Source organism: Palaemon carinicauda, chromosome 42 (genome assembly GCF_036898095.1).
Source record: "Palaemon carinicauda isolate YSFRI2023 chromosome 42, ASM3689809v2, whole genome shotgun sequence".
NCBI lineage: Eukaryota > Metazoa > Arthropoda > Malacostraca > Decapoda > Palaemonidae > Palaemon > Palaemon carinicauda.
Genome location: NC_090766.1, coordinates 33,034,853 through 33,054,852, shown reverse-complemented (window position 1 = coordinate 33,054,852; position 20,000 = coordinate 33,034,853). Strand labels below are relative to the sequence as shown.

At 30.4% G+C, this 20,000-nt stretch overlaps 1 protein-coding gene across 1 annotated transcript in view; it reads left to right on the top strand.

Moving 5' to 3' along the window:
* LOC137632792 (irregular chiasm C-roughest protein-like) overlaps positions 1 to 20,000 on the top strand; it is a 52,783-nt gene that overhangs the window by 15,089 nt on the left and 17,694 nt on the right. Inside the window, exons 3-6 of the mRNA XM_068364881.1 lie at positions 3,685 to 3,911; positions 12,449 to 12,636; positions 18,019 to 18,147; positions 18,928 to 19,027. Coding sequence (XP_068220982.1) covers positions 3,685 to 3,911; positions 12,449 to 12,636; positions 18,019 to 18,147; positions 18,928 to 19,027 — 644 coding nt within the window. The remainder of the gene's footprint in view (positions 1 to 3,684; positions 3,912 to 12,448; positions 12,637 to 18,018; positions 18,148 to 18,927; positions 19,028 to 20,000) is intronic.

Below are 20,000 nucleotides of genomic sequence, written 5' to 3'. Positions count from 1 at the left end.
TTACCTCAGCTGCTACCCACAACAATCAACTAACAACCATAAACAATAATTAATGTTTATGTCAACGAAGTAACTGATATTAGGTGCTTCTTCACTCATTACCTTTTGTTATTCTTTCATCATCATCATCTCCTCCTACGCCTATTGACGCAAAGGGCCTCGGTTAGATTTCGCCATTGGTGTCTACCTTGAGCTTTTAAATCAATACTTCTCCATTCATCATCTTCTACTTCACGCTTCAAAGTCCTCAGCCACGTAGGCCTGGGTCTTACAACTCTTCTAGTGCCTTGTGGAATCCAGTTAGACGTTTGGTGAACTAATCTCTCTTGGGGAGTGCGAAGAGCATGTCCAAACCATCTCCATCTACCCCTCATCATGATCTCATCCACATATGGTACTTGAGTAATTTCTTTTATAGTTTCTTGTTAAACTATTCAATTTTTCACATTTTCCTCTTATCTTATTCGCTTCCCTGTTATTCATCTTCAAAAACTCAAACTTGCAGCGAATGTTTTTATGTCTCGCTTTATAGTTTATATAGGAACGATTTATTTTAATGTTGTTACTGTTCTTAAGGTGTTTTATTTAAATTTTTCATTACTTCTCTGGTAGTTTATTTAATTACTATTCCCTTTCCTCACTGTGCTATCTTTCCCAGTTGGAGCCCTTGGACTTACAGTATCTTGCTTTTCCAACTAGGGTTGTAGCTTAGCTAATAATAATAATAATAATAATGATAATAATAATAATAATAATAATACTTATGATTATAATGATAACAATAATAATAATAAATGCCTTTTTGGGGGGGGGGCGGTTATTTCGTTTCTGATATTTATCATTCAAGATTCTTTCCCATAATGAAAAACATAACAATAATGATGAAATAAAATTCAGTGTTATTAAATGATTTATTAACGAACACCATGATAATTACATAATCGCCTTTCACGAAATTTTTATGATTATTTTTTTAGTGTATTTAATCATATATGAAAACCGAAAATAAAAATATTTTCACTCAAATAATAATATTTTAATAGTCTTTTGACCGTACCACTGTATAATTAACAAATACAACTATCTATCCAGTTTGATATAGCTACAAATGGCTTCTTTCATTACTATATTAATTCATTACTTGACTACTCTAGTTTTACTGTTTAGACGTATATTGCTTAGATTATGAATATGAAATTTATCTAGTCCACTGCAGGACAAAGGCCTCAGACGTGTCCTTCCACCCCCGCCTGTTTACGTTCTTTCTATGCCAGTCTATACCCACAAATTATTTTTTTAGCTCGTGCATCCATCGTCTACTCTTCCTTCCCCTGCTTCTTTGGGAATCTCTAGTACCCATTCTCTTATACTTAATGTCCATCTATTATCTGTCATTCTCCTTATATGTCCTATATGTGTATATATATATATATATATATATATATATATATATATATATATATATATATATATATATATATATATATATATACATATATTTATATATATGGATATATATATATATATATATATATATATATATATATATATATATATATATTTATATATATACATATATATATATACATACATATATATATATATATATATATATATATATATATATATATATATATATGTATATGTATATATATATGTATATATATGTGTATATATATATATATATATATATATATATATATATATATATATATATATATATATATATATATAAAAGCTACAAAAGAAGTAATGAACAATGAATATGGAATATTATATGTCCGTACTATTTTTTTTATTTCAGTTCTGTTGTAACAAACTAACGTAATCCTCAGCTTGTCATATGCATGTTTTGTGAAATGCAATTAATTTAATTTCTTTTATGCATTGCATGAACTGAGAGTATTGCATAATATCTTCCATTTTATTTTTGCACTTGCAAATATTAAGCCTCGTATATATTCGCGTACATGCTATACACCTGTATAACAGCACTTTTATATAAAAGATCTGCATTTGCATATTATGGTAAATTAAATCCTTTAAGTATATTATCATTTTTATAATAGGTACAAGGGCTCCAACAGGGGAAAATAGCCCAATGAGGAAAGTATATGAATAAAATAATTTACAGGACCTTTATCCAATATATATATATATATATATATATATATATATATATATATATATATATATATATATATATAATATACAGTATATATATATATGTATATATATATATAATATACAGTATATATATATATATATATATGTATATATATATATATATATATATATATATATATATATATATATATATATATACAGTATATATATATATATATATATATATATATATATATATATATATATATATATATATATATATATATATACATATATATATATATATGTATATATATATATATATATATATATGTATATATATATATATATATATATATATATATATATATATATGTATATATATATATATATATATATATATATATATATATATATATATATATATATATATATTTGCATATTATGGTGAATTAAATATTTTATGTATATTATAATTCTTTTATAATAGGCACAAGGGCTCCAACAGGGGAAAATAGCCCAATGAGGAAAGTATACGAATAAAATTAGTAATTTACAGCACTTTTATGAAAAAAAAATAATAATCTACATTTGCATATTATGGTAAATCAAATCTTCTAAGCATATTATCATTTTTTATAATAGGGACAAAGGCTCCAACAGGGGAAAGTAACCCAAAGAGGAAAGTATATGAAAAAATAAACAAACTATAAGAGAAGTGATGAACAATCAAAATATATTTTAAGAACAGTAACACCATTAGAATAGGTCTTCCAAATATAAACTATAAGAATCAAAATGGATCTTTATAAAAGACACTTATCTTAGTCAGTTAAACATAAAAACATTCTTTGCAAGTTTGAACTTTTTAAGTTACCCCAATTCTTACGAACGCATGACCAGTGCATTGTTTTCTAGTCTTGGGTAGTGCCATAGCCTCCGTACCATGGTCTTCCTGTGTCTTGGGGTAGAGTTCTCTTGCTTGAGGGTACAATCGGGCTCACTATTCTATCTGATTTCTCTTCCTCTGGTTTTTTTTATAGTTCATATATGATATATTTATTTTAATGTTGTTACTGCTCTTAAAATATTTCATATTAATTGTTAATTGTTTTTCTTGTTGTTTCCTTATTTCTCTTCCTCACAGGGCTATTTTCCCTAATGGAGCCCTCGGGCTAATAGCATTCTGCTTTTCCAACTAGGGTTGTAGCTTAGTAAGTAATAATAATAATAATAATAATAATAATAATAATAATAATAATAACTGTATATATAAATAAAATGCTAAAAGGGGTTTCCATTTCAAAGGTGAAAAGTCACAGGTTTCAGTTCCAATTTCATCTGATGAGAGATTGATTGATTGATTTCAAGTTTTCAGGCAGACTCACTAGAACGTCAGCTGGCAAGTCCAATCCCCGCACCTCACACTGGTGCTAAACCACAGCAGTAACCTCCCCTGTAAACAACTTGAGTTCACTGGCCCAGACAGGACTGGATCTGCCATTATTATTATTATTATTATTATTATTATCATTATTATTATTATTATTATTAATTGCTCTCTACGTCTTTTTTCAGGAGACTTTAGCTTACGAATCCACCCAGTGCTTCTCGAGGACGATGCTCTGTACCAGTGCCAAGTGTCTGCAGGCGACCAAGTGCCAGGCATACGTTCGGGCGCTGCGCGGCTCACTGTATACGTTCCGCCCGAACCACCGGAAGTCAAGCCGTCTGTTTTGAGGACGACAGCGGGCATGACCGTGTCGCTGGAGTGTGAGAGTCGAGGGGGGCGTCCTGCCCCGGAGGTAAGAGAACTCACTTAATTTTGGTTATGTTTATTAAGAGTATTATGATTGTGTAGAGGTTTCTGTTGTTAGAAATAGAAAATATGTCAGTCACAACACTGTACTTTGTTTAGTAATATTTTAGGTATGATGTCAATGCTTGGTTGAAAAGTTGATAATTCTGAACCCCTTCAATACAAAGAACCTGTAGAGCCTTTAGAAATGTAAGAATAATCATCATATAACTTCGTGTGATCATTGGCTTTTCTAAGGTTAGGTTAAGGCAGTCCTTTTTTAATTAAACTTCTTTAATTATCGATTAAGAAATGCTACAAATTTGTCTGAAAATCATAATAGCTTGATTTGCCCAAGATTCGGAAAGATGTCGAATTTTAAAGACATTCAAAGGTAAATGAAGATATGGACAGAAATATTTATAAACTGTAATTGACAAATCAATAGTCCCCACTTGATGGGCCAATATTAGGGTAGTAGGAAATATCCCAAGAAATAGACCAAAATGAGATAAGTAGAGAATGTGACATTTCTACACGCTATAAAAAGGTCAAAGAATTTGCTACCTTTTGCCCATTGACAGAAAATCATCTCGAGATAATTACACATTTTAGATAGTACAGTATTTAACGGATACTAGTTTCATTGGGTCATCTTACCACCTTTTACCACCAATTGACAATAGAAAAAAATCATCCCAAGATAGCTGTACTCGTTAGACAACATTTGGTGGACATGTGTGTTCCATTGACTCGTGTGTATACTACACCAAAGAAGTAAACAACAATGAAGCCATGAGAGACTTTGCTACAACTTGATATCTTCCAGTCTATAGGCCATGGGTTTCTCATCTCTCTCTCTCTCTCTCTCTCTCTCTCTCTCTCTCTCTCTCTCTCTCTCTCTTTTGCTTGAGCCTTGCATGTGCAAAACACACATCATCTTTAAAGTTATGCTCGTGGGAGAATGAGAGTTGCATGCAAAAAAAAAAAAAAAAAAAAAAAAAAAAAGAAGCTACATAGAAAGAAAGTAGAAAAAGTAAGGAAAAAGAGACTCTTGGGAAAACGAGTGACAACAAAAGAATGGAGGTCGAATATGAATCTAAATCCCTCGAGAGGTCGCGGGAGGCTGCGCCTATTTTACAAGTTTTTGTTTTCCCCAATTTCCCATCTAGTTATACAATGCATATTCATTCGTGTTATTCATACAGTTTAGTGTTTGTAGGCGATGTAGTGGAAGGAGGGTACGGTGTTATAAATTTGCCATAAAAAAAATCCTGGAATAAATGTTACCAGGCATTTACCGTTTTGAAATAAAAATCCTGGAATAAATGTTGCCAGGCATTTACCGTTTTGAAATAAAAATCCTGGAATAAATGTTGCCAGGCATTTACCGTTTTGAAATAAAAATCCTGGAATAAATGTTGCCAGGCATTTACCGTTTTGAAATAAAAATCCTGGAATAAATGTTGCCAGGCATTTACCGTTTTGAAATAAAAATCCTGGAATAAATGTTGCCTGGCATTTACCGTTTTGAAATAAAAATCCTGGAATAAATGTTGCCAGGCATTTACCGTTTTGAAATAAAAATCCTGGAATAAATGTTGCCAGGCATTTACCGTTTTGAAATAAAAATCCTGGAATAAATGTTGCCAGGCATTTACCGTTTTGAAATAAAAATCCTGGAATAAATGTTGCCAGGCATTTACCGTTTTGAAATAAAAATCCTGGAATAAATGTTGCCAGGCATTTACTGTTTTGAAATAAAAATCTTGGAATAAATATTGCCGGGCATTAACCGTTTTAAAAATGGTAGATATCCTGGAATAAATGTTGCCAGTCATTAATCGTTTTACAAACATTAAAAATCCTGGAATAAATGTTGCCAGGCATTAAACATTTTAAAAACGAATAAATTGACATTAAGGAGTAATATTAAGGTCACCAACCCGTGAAAGATAATAACAAAGTACGGTAAAAATTACGGTCGCCTGTATTTTACTGAAATGCGGTTGAAAAGAGGATATTTTTACGGAGAATTTCCGATTAAAATTACGGTTTTTTTAGCAGTGTTCGTAATATCTTCTTTGCTATATATATCACGAAGGCTGAGACTTTATGAGTATTAGATATTATTATTATTATTATTACTAGCTAAGCTACAACCCTAGAAGGAAATGCAGGGTGCCATAACTCCAAGGACTCCAACAGGGAAAATATCCCAGTGAGGAAAGGAAATATGAAACAGAGTACCTTAGTGTACCCTCAAGCAAGAGAACCTTAACCCAAGACAGTATCATTGTCACGAAAGTTTAAGTGAAAAGATTTGATTGAAGTTGGTGCTCTTTTTGGGATTGAATAATTCCATCGATTTCTTCGGCTGATAAGAAACAGTACATTCCCGAAATAGCATTCTATCCTCTCTCTCTCTCTCTCTCTCTCTCTCTCTCTCTCTCTCTCTCTCTCTCTCTCTCTCTCTCTCTCTCTCTCTCTCTCTCTGTGGGGGGGGGGGGAAATGAGCATATCTAAAATCGATAATCGTTGCATAACTAATAATTAGCTTCGAGAAACCGAAGAGTATAAGTTTTACCCGGATGCAATTAGTTCTTGTGTGTTTTTACCTCTTTGTCTGATTACTTTCATTTCAGCCCATAAAAACTTCACGCCCAGAAGGTTAAAAATCTAGTATTTTTTTTTTTTTTTCTTTTTTGATATCCAAAGTTTGGAAGAGGTAAAAGTTATTACGAGTGGTTTCCTTTGCTCTTTTTTTTCTGTTTGTTCTCCTCTTTTTTCTTTTTTTTTTCAAAGCTCTTGTATTTTTTTTTTTTTCTGTGAAATGGCAATCATCTATTCTCATCTGTTACCAGCGGCATGTGATTCTTAAAAGTATAGAGTTGTATGAAGGTTTGAGAAAAATTATGTCATATTAGAAGGAAATATGGATTTAGCTTGTTATTTATAGCATAAGTATAGGTATACACCTGACAACACTGAGATTACTAAACAATTCTTCTTCACCCAAGGGGTTACTGTGCTGTAATTGTTCAGTGACCATTTTCCTCTTGCTAAGGGTAGAAGAGACTCTCTAGCTATGGTAAGCTGCTCTTTTAGGAGAAGGACACTCCAAAATCAAACTATTGTTCTCTAGTCTTGGGTAGTGCCATAGCCTCTGTACCATGGTCTTCCACTGTCTTGGGATAGAGTTCTCTTGCTCGAGGGTATACTCGGGCATACTATTGTATCTAATTTATATGCTTATTGTTTTGTTAAAGTTTATATAATTTATATAGAATACGATTATTTTAATGATGTTACTCTTCTTAGAATATTTTATTTTTCCCTTTTTCCTTTCCTCATTGGGGTGTTTTTCCTGTTAAAGCCCTTGGGCTTATAGCATCCTGCTTTTCCAGGCGAGGGTTGTAGCTTAGCAAGTAATAATAATAATAATAATAATAATAATAATAATAATAATAATAATAATAATAATACCAGGACAGTCGTATATCGCGTGTCCGTTAGATTATTATTAGGTTATCTGATCTACAGATACAGAAAGAAACGAACACACACACACAGCTATTGTGGTGGGGATTGGAAACCTCCTTTTCTAGCGATCGCTGAACTGGGGTTCGTGTGCCACTCATGCTCGATAGTTAAGTTGTTGTGTCTGCAACCTTACCATCCTTGTGAGTTGAAGAGGTGGGGTTTGGATAGCCTAGAGGTCTACCTGCTGATTCATTAGTAGCCTGGCCCTCCCTGGTCCTTGCTTTGTTGGAGAGGAGGCTTGGGCGCTGATCGTATGTATATATGGTCAGTTTTTATGGGGTTGTCACTGTTCCTTGCCTCTGCCATTCATGAGCGGCCTTTAGATATTTAAATAAAGATAGCACCAGCAACAAGGGAACTTTGTGGAAAAAAAGAAAATTCTATCAGCCACTTCCTACACATATACTGAAATATCACCAACAACTCGTCGACCCAGCTACCATTTACACACCGCGCTACCATTTACACACCGCGGACTGTAACGCCCCGTGGATGCTGAGGATCTTCCATTCTCACACCACTACCACACCATCGAGTTATAATTTTCTTGACCTTTACATCCATATTTCCAGTTTTACTAAACTATCAATCTAAATAAATCTATTGTTTTTGCCTGGTCTCCAAGTGACATAAACAACTGAAGAGGTTTGTCTATCTATTAGCATAGGTTAACACTAGTACTTTTATGTTGGCTTCATTTGTTAGTTTCACCATTTTAATCATTCTTATTTCTATTAATTACATAAGCAAGTTCTTTCTACGTCAGCATTTACGTTTCTGTAGAAAATATACACAAAACTATTACTAGATTTGAATATTAATTTTTCTTTACAAAGGCAGATTCACATAGGTATTTTAAAAGTTATAGCTGGTGTTCATATTTTTTTGTGTAATGACATATCAGCGTGAGATGTTATCTATCTATATATATATATATATATATATATATATATATATATATATATATATATATATATATATATATATATGCGTGTTTCTGTATGTGTGTATTTCTATATATATATATATATATATATATATATATATATATATATATATATATATATATATATATATATATATATATATATATATATATATATATAAATATATATTTATGTATATATACATATATATACATATATATATATATATATATATATATATATATATATATATATATATATATATATATATATATATATATATATATATGCATATATATATAAATATGAGTGTGTATATATGTGTGTGTGTGCGTATATATATATATATATATATATATATATATATATATATATATATATATATATATATATATATGTGTGTGTGTGTGTGTGGGGGGGGGTAAGACAATATAATCTACATAAAGCAAACAGAATACAAACAGATATTGAATATATTAAATGAAACCTACTATTATTTTCAAATTGAGAATGTCGATATAACGGAAATATTTTCCAAACGTTAGGCGATTATCGATAGACAGCTTTTATTATACCGTTTGCTAAACTTAGTAAACAAGGCAAAGTTGGTTTTCCTTCAATTAGACCTTGAAAGGATATTCTATGTACTATTCTATCCAGACTTAAGACCCATTGTTTTGGGGCCTTCTTAATGAAGAGCTGTTTTGAGTATTTTGTTATTAAAACAACATGTGTTTCTAAAGGCAGTCACTTATGGTATCCAGATTGTTTTGAAGTTATTTCTCTCTAAGATTATTGTAAAGTTGATGGTTTGTTGTTATTATTATTATTATTATTATTATTATTATTATTATTATTATTATTATTATTATTATTATTGTTGTTGTTGTTGTTGTTGTTGTTTTTACTAGCTAAGCAACAACCCTAGTTGGAAGAGCAAGATTATTATTATTATTATTATTATTATTATTATTATTATTATTATTATTATTACCAGCTAAGCCACAACCCTAGTATTCCAGTATTATTATTATTATTATTATTATTATTATTACTAGCAAAGCTACAACCCTAATTGGAAAAGCAAGATGCTATAAGCCAAAGGGCTTCAACAAGGAAAAATAGCCCAGTGAGGAAAAGAAATAGGGAAATAAATAAGCGATAGGAGAATTAAGGAACAGTTAAAACAAAAAGGGTTTAAAACAGTAAAAACATTAAAACAGATATTTCATATATAAACTATTTTTAGACTTACGTAAGCCTGTTGGAATCACAACAGCAACAACAACAACCTTCATTCCAATAATACATTGGGTCTTCTATTTATATTAGATCATTTATTAAAGTTAAAACAATAAAAATCACAGTTGAATTAGAGCAACCTTACGAAGACAGAGAGAGAGAGAGAGAGAGAGAGAGAGAGAGAGAGAGAGAGAGAGAGAGAGAGAGAGAGAGAGAGCATAGTCACCAAGCCATTGCAAAAAAACAACCTACAGTGTTTAACTATTACACTATTCAATCCTAAGACTTTATTCAATTCTAAGTTTTTATTCTATTCTAAATCTTTATTCATTTCTAAGTCTTTATTCAATTCTAAATCGTTAGTCAATTCTAAATATTTATTAAATTCTAAGTCTTTATTCAATTCTAAATTTTTATTCAATTCTGTCTTTATTCAATTCTAAATCTTTATTCAATCCTAAGTCTTTATTCAAATCTAAATCTTTATTCAATTCTAAGTCTTTATTCAATTCTAAATCTTTATTCAATTCTAGATCTTTATTCAATTCTAAATCTTTATTCAATCCTGTCTTTATTCAATTCTAAGTCTTTATTCAATTCTAAATCTTTATTCAATTCTAAATCTTTATTCAATTCTAAATGTTTATTCAATTCTGTCTTTATTCAAGTCTAAATCTTTATTCAATTCGGTCTTTATTCAATTCTAAATCTTTATTAAATTCTAAGTTTTTATTCAATTTTAAGTCATTCAATTCTAAATATTTATTCAATTCTAAATCTTTATTCAATTCTAAATCTTTATTCAATTCTGTCTTTATTCAATTCTAAATCTTTATTCAAGTCTAAGTCTTTATTCAATTCTGTCTTTATTCAATTCTAAGTCTTTATTCAATTCTAAATCTTTATTCAATTCTAAGTTTATTCTATTCTAAATCTTTATTCAATTCTAAGTGTACAATTCTAAATGTTTATTCAATTCTAAATCTTTATTCAATTCTGTGTTTATTCAATTCTAAATCTTTATTCAATTCTAAGTCTTTATTCAATTCTAAGTCATTATTCAATTCTATATATTTATTCAATTCTATATATATATTCAATTCTGAATCTTTATTCAATTCTGTCTTTATTCAATTCTAAATGTTTATTCAATTCTAAGTGTTTATTCACTTCTTAGTCTTTATTCAATTCTAAATCTTTATTCAATTCTAAGTCATTATTAAATTCTAAATATTTATTCACTTCTAAATCTTTATTCAATTCTGTCTTTATTCAATTCTAAATATTAGTTCAATTCTAAATATTAGTTCAATTCTAAGTCTTTATTCAATTCTAAGTCTTTATTCAATTCTAAGTCTTTATTCTATTCTAAATCTTTATTCAATTCTGTCTTTATTCAATTCTAAGTCTTTATTCAATTCTAAGTCTTTATTCTATTCTAAATCTTTATTCAATCCTAAGTCTTTATTCAATTCTAAATCTTTATTCAATTCTAAGTCATTATTCAATTCTAAATCGTTATTCAATTCTAAATCTTTATTCAATTATAAGTCTTTATACAATTCTAAATTTTCATTCAATTCTGTCTTTATTCAATTCTAAATCTTTATTCAATCCTAAGTCTTTATTCAAATCTAAATTTTTATTCAATTCTAAGTCTTTATTCAATTCTAAATCTTTATTCAATTCTAAGTCTTTATTCAATTCTAGATCTTTATTCAATTCTAACTCTTTATTCAATTCCAAGTCTTTATTCCATTCTAAATCTTTATTCAATTTTAAGTATACAATTCTAAATGTTTATTCAATTTTAAGTATACAATTCTAAATGTTTATTCAATTTTAAGTATACAATTCTAAATGTTTATTCAATTCTAAATCTTTATTCAATTCGGTCTTTATTCAATTCTAAATCTTTATTCAATTCTAAGTTTTTATTCAATTCTAAGTTTTTATTCAATTCTAAGTCATTCAATTCTAAATATTTATTCAATTCTAAATCTGTATTCAATTCTGTGTTTATTCAAGTCCAAATCTTTATTCAATTCTAAATCTTTATTCAGTTCTAAATCTTTATTCAATTATAAATCTGTATTCAATTCTAAGTCTTTATTCAATTCTAAGTCATTATTCAATTCTAAATATTTATTCAATTCTGAATCTTTATTCAATTCTGTCTTTATTCAATTCTAAATGTTTATTCAATTCTAAGTCTTTATTCAATTCTTAGTCTTTATTCAATTCTAAATCTTTATTCAATTCTGTCTTTATTCAATTCTAAATCTGTATTCAATTCTAAGTCATTATTATATTCTAAATATTTATTCACTTCTAAATCTTTATTCAATTCTGTCTTTATTCAATTCTAGATATTAGTTCAATTCTAAGTCTTTAATCAATTCTAAGTCTTTATTTTATTCTAAATCTTTTTTCAATTCTGTCTTTATTCAATTCTAAGTCTTTATTCAATTCTAAGTCTTTATTCTATTCTAAATCTTTATTCAATCCTAAGTCTTTATTCAATTCTAAATCTTTATTCAATTCTACGTCTCTATTCAATTCTAAATCTTTATTCAATTCTAAATCTTTATTCTAATATAAATCTTTATTCAATTCTAAGTCTTTATTCATTTCTAAATCTTTATTCAATTGTATATCTTTATTCAATTCTAAGTCTTTATTCTATTTTAAATCTTTATTCAATTCTGTCTTTATTCAATTCTGTCTTTATTCAATTCTGTCTTTTCTTCAATTCTAAATCTTTATTCAATTCTAAATCTTTATTCAATTTTAAGTCTTTATTCATTCCTGTATCCATCTCCAACTATTGTAGATCCAGTGGGTGGACGACAGCCGACGGGAGAGCATTCGCACGGGCACCACCCTAACGACGGAGCAGATGCCTGACGGGAAGAGGGTCACCGTCAGGTCGAGGCTGTCCTTCACGCCCAGAAGAGCTCATCACAACTCCTCCATAACTTGCCTCACCTCCAATCAGGCTCTGACCTCACCACTCACTCGGTATTGGAAATATTCAGATTTTTATCTTATTTTTCGTAAAAAAATATATATATATTGACAATTTTTATAATTTATAACATTGTATATCATTATCATCATCATCTCCTCCTACGCCCATTTATGTTGCAAAGGTCCTCGGTATTGTATATACATCATAATATATTTCATCATCATCATCATCATCATCATCATCATCACCCCCTCCTACGCTTATTGACGCAAAGGTCCTCGGTATTGTATATACATCATAATATATTTCATCATCATCATCATCATCACCCCCTCCTACGCTTATTGACGCAAAGGTTCTCGGTATTGTATATACATCATAATATATTTCATCATCATCATCATCATCACCCCCTCCTACCCTTATTGACGCAAAGGTCCTCGGTATTGTATATACATCATGATATATTTCATCATCAACATCATCTCCTCCTACGCCTATTGACGCAAAGAGAGTTCAGATCTTTTTTATTACTGTAGAATTAGCTGCGTTCAAAAGGTCAGGTCTGTTATGGTTATAGTACCGGTTACTCGTTACTTGAATGTTCAAATCGTATTCAGATCTCTGATAATGATTGGAAAGTTCAGATCTATTTATTACTGTAGAATTAGCTGCGTTCAAAAATTCAGATCTTTTATGGTTATTGTACCGTTTACTCGTTACTTGACTCTTCAAATCGTGTTCAGTTCTCTGATAATGATTTAAGAATTCAGATCTTTTTATTACTGTAGAATTAGCTACGTTCAAAAGTGCAGATCTTTTATGGGTATTTTACTGGTTACTCATTACTTGACTGTTGAAATCGTATTCAGATTTCTGATAATGATTTGAGAATTCAGATCTTTTTTATTACTGTAGAATTAGCTGCGTTCAAAAATTCAGATCTTTTATGGTTATTGCACCGTTTACTCGTTACTTAAAGTTCAAATCGTGTTCAGTTCTCTGATAATGATTTGAGAATTCAGATCTTTTTATTACTGTAGAATTAGCTGCGTTCAAAAATTCAGATCATTTATGGTTATTGCACCGTTTACTCGTTACTTGAATGTTCAAATCGTGTTCAGTTCTCTGACAGTGATTTAAGAATTCAGATCTTTTTATTTCTGTAGAATTAGCTGCGTTCAAAAGTGCAGATCTTTTATGGATATTTTACTGATTACTCATTACGTAACTGTTGAAATCGTATTCAGATCTCTGATAAATATGATTTGAGAATTCAGATCTTTTTATTACTGTAAAATTAGGTGCGTTCAAAAGTGCCGTTCTTTTTTATTATTGCATTGTTTTACTTGAGAGTAAAAATGTTTTCTAATCATATATAACGTTTAAACTTTGATGTACTATATTATTTATTTGTTACTCTAAAGTTCAGATTCAGGATGAATATTGTAAGCGAACTCTCATCTTTTATCGACAGCTTTTAAAATGTCATGTCAGTCATTCGTTATCTAGAGGTAGAATCATTTAATGAATAATACAATACTCCCACGTTATTTTAAGTATCAGGCCTACATTACTTTCGTAACATCCTAGATGAATTTGGTAATTACCAGACGGTATATAAACAAAAAAGTATTGTTAATAGTTTAGCTTGTTGGTGAATATCGTAAATCTAATTTTGTGTCAGTTTAGCTTATCGGTGATTATCGTAGGTCAAATTTTATGTCAATTTAGATGGTAAATATCGTAGCTCTAATTCTATGTCAGTTTAGCTTATAGGTAACTATTGTAAGTCAAATTTTATGCCAGTTAAGATTATTGATAAATATCGTAGCTCTAATTCTATGGCAGTTTAGCTTATAGGAGAATATCGTAGGTCAAATTTTATGCCAGTTTAGATTATTGGTAAATATCGTAGCTCTAATTCTATGTCAGTTTAGCTTATAGGAGAATATCGTAGGTCAAATTTTATGCCAGTTTAGATTATTGGTAAATATCGTAGCTCTAATTCTATGTCAGTTTAGCTTATAGGTGAATATCGTAGCTCTAATATTATGTCAATTTAGATTATCGGTAAGTATTGTAGCTCTAATTCTATTTCAGTTTAGCTTATTGTTGGATATCGTTGGTTAAATTTTATGCCTGTTTAGATTATTGGTAAATATCGTAGCTCTAATTCTATGACAGTTTAGCTTATAGGTGAATATCGTAGCTCTAATATTATGTCAATTTAGATTATCGGTAAGTATTGTAGCTCTAATTCTATTTCAGTTTAGCTTAATGTTGGATATCGTTGGTTAAATTTTATGCCTGTTTAGATTATTGGTAAATATCGTAGCTCTAATTCTATGACAGTTTAGCTTATAGGTGAATATCGTAGCTCTAATATTATGTCAATTTAGATTATCGATAAGTATTGTAGCTCTAATTCTGTCAGTTTAGCTCATTGGTGGATATCGTAGCTCTAATATTGTGCCAGTTTAGCTTATCAGTGAATATTGCCACTCTATTTTATGTCAGTTTAATTTATCGGTAAATATTGTAGCTCTAATTCCATGTCGGCTTAACTTAACGGTAAATATCGTAGCTCTAATTTTATGTCAGTTTAACTTATCGTTGAATATCATAGCTCGATTTTATGTCAGTTCAATTTATCGATGAATATCATAGCTCTAATTTAATGTCAGTTCAGTTTATCAGTGAATATTGTAGCTCTAATTTTATGTCAGTTTAGCTTATCAGTGAATTTTGCAACTCTATTTTATGTCCGGTTAATTTATCGGTAAATATTATAGCTCTAATTCCATGTCGGCTTAACTTAACGGTAAATATCGTAGCTCTAATTTTATGTCAGTTTAACTTATCGTTGAATATCATAGCTCGATTTTATGTCAGTTCAGTTTATCGATGAATATCATAGCTCTAATTTAATGTCAGTTCAGTTTATCAGTGAATATTGTAGCTCTAATTTTATGTCAGTTTAGCTTATCGTTGAATATCATAGCTCGATTTTATGTCAGTTCAGTTTATCGATGAATATCATAGCTCTAATTTAATGTCAGTTCAGTTTATCAGTGAATATTGTAGCTCTAATTTTATGTCAGTTTAGCTTATCGTTGAATATCATAGCTCGATTTTATGTCAGTTCAGTTTATCGATGAATATCATAGCTCTAATTTAATGTCAGTTCAGTTTATCAGTGAATATTGTAGCTCTAATTTTATGTCAGTTTAGCTTATCGTTGAATATCATAGCTCGATTTTATGTCATTTCAGTTTATCGATGAATATCGTAGCTCTAATTTAATGTCAGTTTAGTTTATCAGTGAATATTGTAACTCTAATTTTATGTCAGTTTAGCTTATCATTGAATATCGTAGCTCAAATTCTGTCTTGAAATCCAATAATTTATATCTGAAAAATTGAATATTAAAATTGTACCGTCCACTATTTACCATTTGATAATTATTCTAATTAGTTATATCTAATCACTGTATATGAATAATATAGTTTTCACTTCGAATAATTTATGGAAATATAACCTATAATATTTCGTCATACAAAAATATAACTTGTGGCATTAACTGAAGGAATTTAACGCTTATGAAATTCACCAATGAAAATTGTTTCCTTTTGTTCTGACGTTATTTCAGTGCTTTCACAAGTAGTGTAGTTAAGCTTTCATTTAATAGTAATAAAACTAATTTATTGAAACCTTCAAGCCAACAGTAAAACAAAATAGATCTTTCAAAACGAATATCCTTTTAATGCTTTTTTACATTTTTAATATTTGATTCGCTCTCTTCGCCTGTGTTGTTAAAAGGGAATTAGTAGATATAGATTATTTTACTCATTCAGTAATTTAATACTTAAATCACTGCGTTGTTTAAAAGTTTCTCTAGATTTCTTGTTAAATGAGGCAATGCTTTAGTGTTGCGGCTTTTTATGTTGGCAATTAGGGTTGTGATGGCCTATGTTGTAACGCCCTTCACTGGTGATCGCCAGTCTGAGGCTCGAGTCCGCTCAAACTCGTTAGTTCCTTTGGTGGCTGCAACCTCACCATCTTAGTGATCTAAGGATGGGGGATTTGGGGGAGCCAATAGGTCTATCTGCTGAGTCATCAGCAGCCATTGCCTGGCCCTCCCTGGGGTGGAGAGGGGGCTTGGGCGCTGATCATATGTATATATGGTCAGTCTCTAGGGCATTGTCCTGCATGCTAGGACAATGTCACTATCCCTTGCCACTGCCATTCATGAGCAGCCTTTAAACTTTTAAATTGATAATCATATCATTACGAAATCAGTCTCTTTTAGGAAATATCACTTTGCTTGGCATGAATTATAACAAATTCCTTGCTTGAATATTAATTTTACATAGATTATTTTATTGAATATTGGATCATTTTACAGAATATCCGATGATCTTCACTGAAAGAATTAACTTCTTATTTATTCAGGATTTCAAGAACCTATTGAACAAGAATTAATTTTTAATGTCTAGTAATAATCCAATGAAATAAAAGTGTAAATCTTTGTGATAATAATTTAGACATTCTAGATTCAGAATACTTTTCGGATATAAACCCCTAAAAAAGAGATTATGTTCAATGAAACTTGCTAAAAAATCATTAATAAGATTAAATTGATTAAAATTGTTAAAATTATTGTTATAAGTTATTAGAATGATCAAAATAAGAAAGTAAAATGGAATGAGAAGCATTTGGAAGCTAGAGTAAATGACATGAATGCTTCACTGACTAAGACTAATTCACACTGCACCGTCACGTCACATCACATCGCGTCATGTCACGTCACATCACATCACAACACGTCACGTCACGTCACGTCACGACACGACACGTCCATTTATTTAGGTGGAAGAAATTTTGACGGAAAGGTGACGAGTCGTCAGGAGACAGTGACTTGACGAAAAGTGTGAATACATTGAACAGTGGACAGAACGGTGACGTAACGTGATGTGATATGACTTGTTGAATAGGGTGAATAATCTGGATACATGGAATGGTTGACGTAACGGTGGCGTGACGTGATGAATAGTGTGAATACATAGTACGGTTGACGGAATGGTGACTCGACATGATGAGACAGTGACATGATGAAAAGTGGGAATACATAGCACAGTTGACAGAATGGTGACGTGACGTGATGAATAGTGTAAATACATAGCATGGTTGACGGAACGGTGATGTGATGTGAGGAATAGTGTGAATACATAGCACGGTTGATGGAACGATGACGAGAAGTGATGAGACAGTGACGTTATGAATAGTGTGAATACATAGAACGGTTGACGGAACGGTGACGTGACGTGAAGTGACGTCGCGGTGCAGTGTGAATCAGCCTTTAATGTAACAAATGTATAACAGACCAACTTCAAGTGATGTTCTCCTCTGACTTCCCTCTCCTCGAACAGGACTATCCTAATGAGCGTTCTTTTCCCGCCGGAAGTGAGATTAGAAGTGCGTCCGCCATTTCTTGTAGAAGGAGACGACGCCAATTTCATCTGCAGCGCCCTGGCCAACCCCAGCGACATATCATACCGGTAGGTGGTGACGGAGGAGAGACGTAGAGGAAGGGAGGGATACTCTCAGTCTGTATTTCTGAAGCTCTTGCTATGTACTACATACATGTTCAAACAATGTCTTCATTCATGTGTTTTATGTCTCGATATTTCAGAAATTCCTTTATTCTATGATAGCCATTCGAGCTTAAACAAGTTATCCATACGATAGAGAAAGATATTGTAACTATTATAAACTAGTGTACGCGACCCGCCTAAAATGACGGATAAGCGTTTAGATAGGTATGCACACACACGCAGACAGATTCAACCCTTCCCACCCCCTCCTCTATTTTTAACTACAAACCCTCTCACCAGGGTATGACTACACTTCTCCCATACCCGAAAAGTAGAGAGAGACCGAGTAGTTATACTTATATGTCTTGCCGCTGAGTGTGACCGGATATATATATATATATATATATATATATATATATATATATATATATATATATATATATATATATATACATATATATATGTATATATATATATATATATATATATATATATATATATATATATATATATATATATACTTCTTCTTTATTATATAAGGGAGATAACTAAATATAATTTTGTTTTCTTATACCTTAACTTGCATAACAGCGATCAGAGTTGCTTGTTGTCAGCTAATGTAACGTGAATGGAAAGCTATAACATACAAACACATGCACACTTGTCAAGCTTAGATATTTAACGTATGATTTTCAGCAAACACTTGACAACCCTAAGTGGACGATACTTTTCTTCTCCTTCCAGATGGTTTCATCAAAACTATGAGTTGGAGAATGAGACATCAAGGACCTTAACGCTCCACAAGATCTCCAGAGATCTTCATCAGGATGCCATAGGATGCGAGGTGAGTCTTGATGTTAAAATGAGATAATCAACTCTGGAATCTTTCATCTATAAACTATAAAAACTTTAACAAAACAAGAGGGCGAGAAATAAGATAGAATAGTGTCCCCGAGTGTACCCTCAAGCAAGAGTTATCTAACCCAAGTCAGTGGAAGACTACAGTACAGAGGATATGATTGTTTAAGAACAAGAGCACGCTCGTTATATAGACTTGCTTATTAAGAGAATATTTTAAATTAGAAAAATTGTGGCAAAAAATAGGTGACTGATTTTAATATTTCAGTAGCAGGTGCAATTTTATACCGTTTTAATTGGGATAGATTTGAATGCAAATCGACATTAAACCATCAATTCTGGAAATGAAATCATAATTTATGCCGTGGAAATTCATTGTGGACATTTATTGCACGTAGAAAATTATTATTATTATCATTATTATTATTATTATTATTATTATTATTATTATTATTATTATTATTATTGTTGTTGTTGTTGTTTTTCTTGTTGATGTCTTTATTATTATTATTATTATTATTATTGTTGTTGTTGTTGTTGTTGTTGTTGTTGTTGTTATTATTACTATTATTATTGTTGTTGTTGTTGTTGTTGATAATGTCTTTATTATTATTATTATTATTATTATTATTATTATTATTATTATTGTTATTGTTGTTGTATTTTATCATTATTATTGTAGTTGTTGTTGTTGTTGTTGTTGTTGTTGTCTTTATCATTATTATTGTTATTATTATTATTATTATTATTATTATTATTATTAATCAAAAACAATCATGCACGCTAAAGACGAGGATGTTGTCTTTATTATTATCATCTCTCTCACTGTAATCAGGAAACAAATCTCTCTCTCTCTCTCTCTCTCTCTCTCTCTCTCTCTCTCTCTCTCTCTCTCTCTCTCTCTCTCTCTCTCTCTCTCTCTCTCCCTTCAGTTTAATCTATTGTGCATCCCAAAGTCC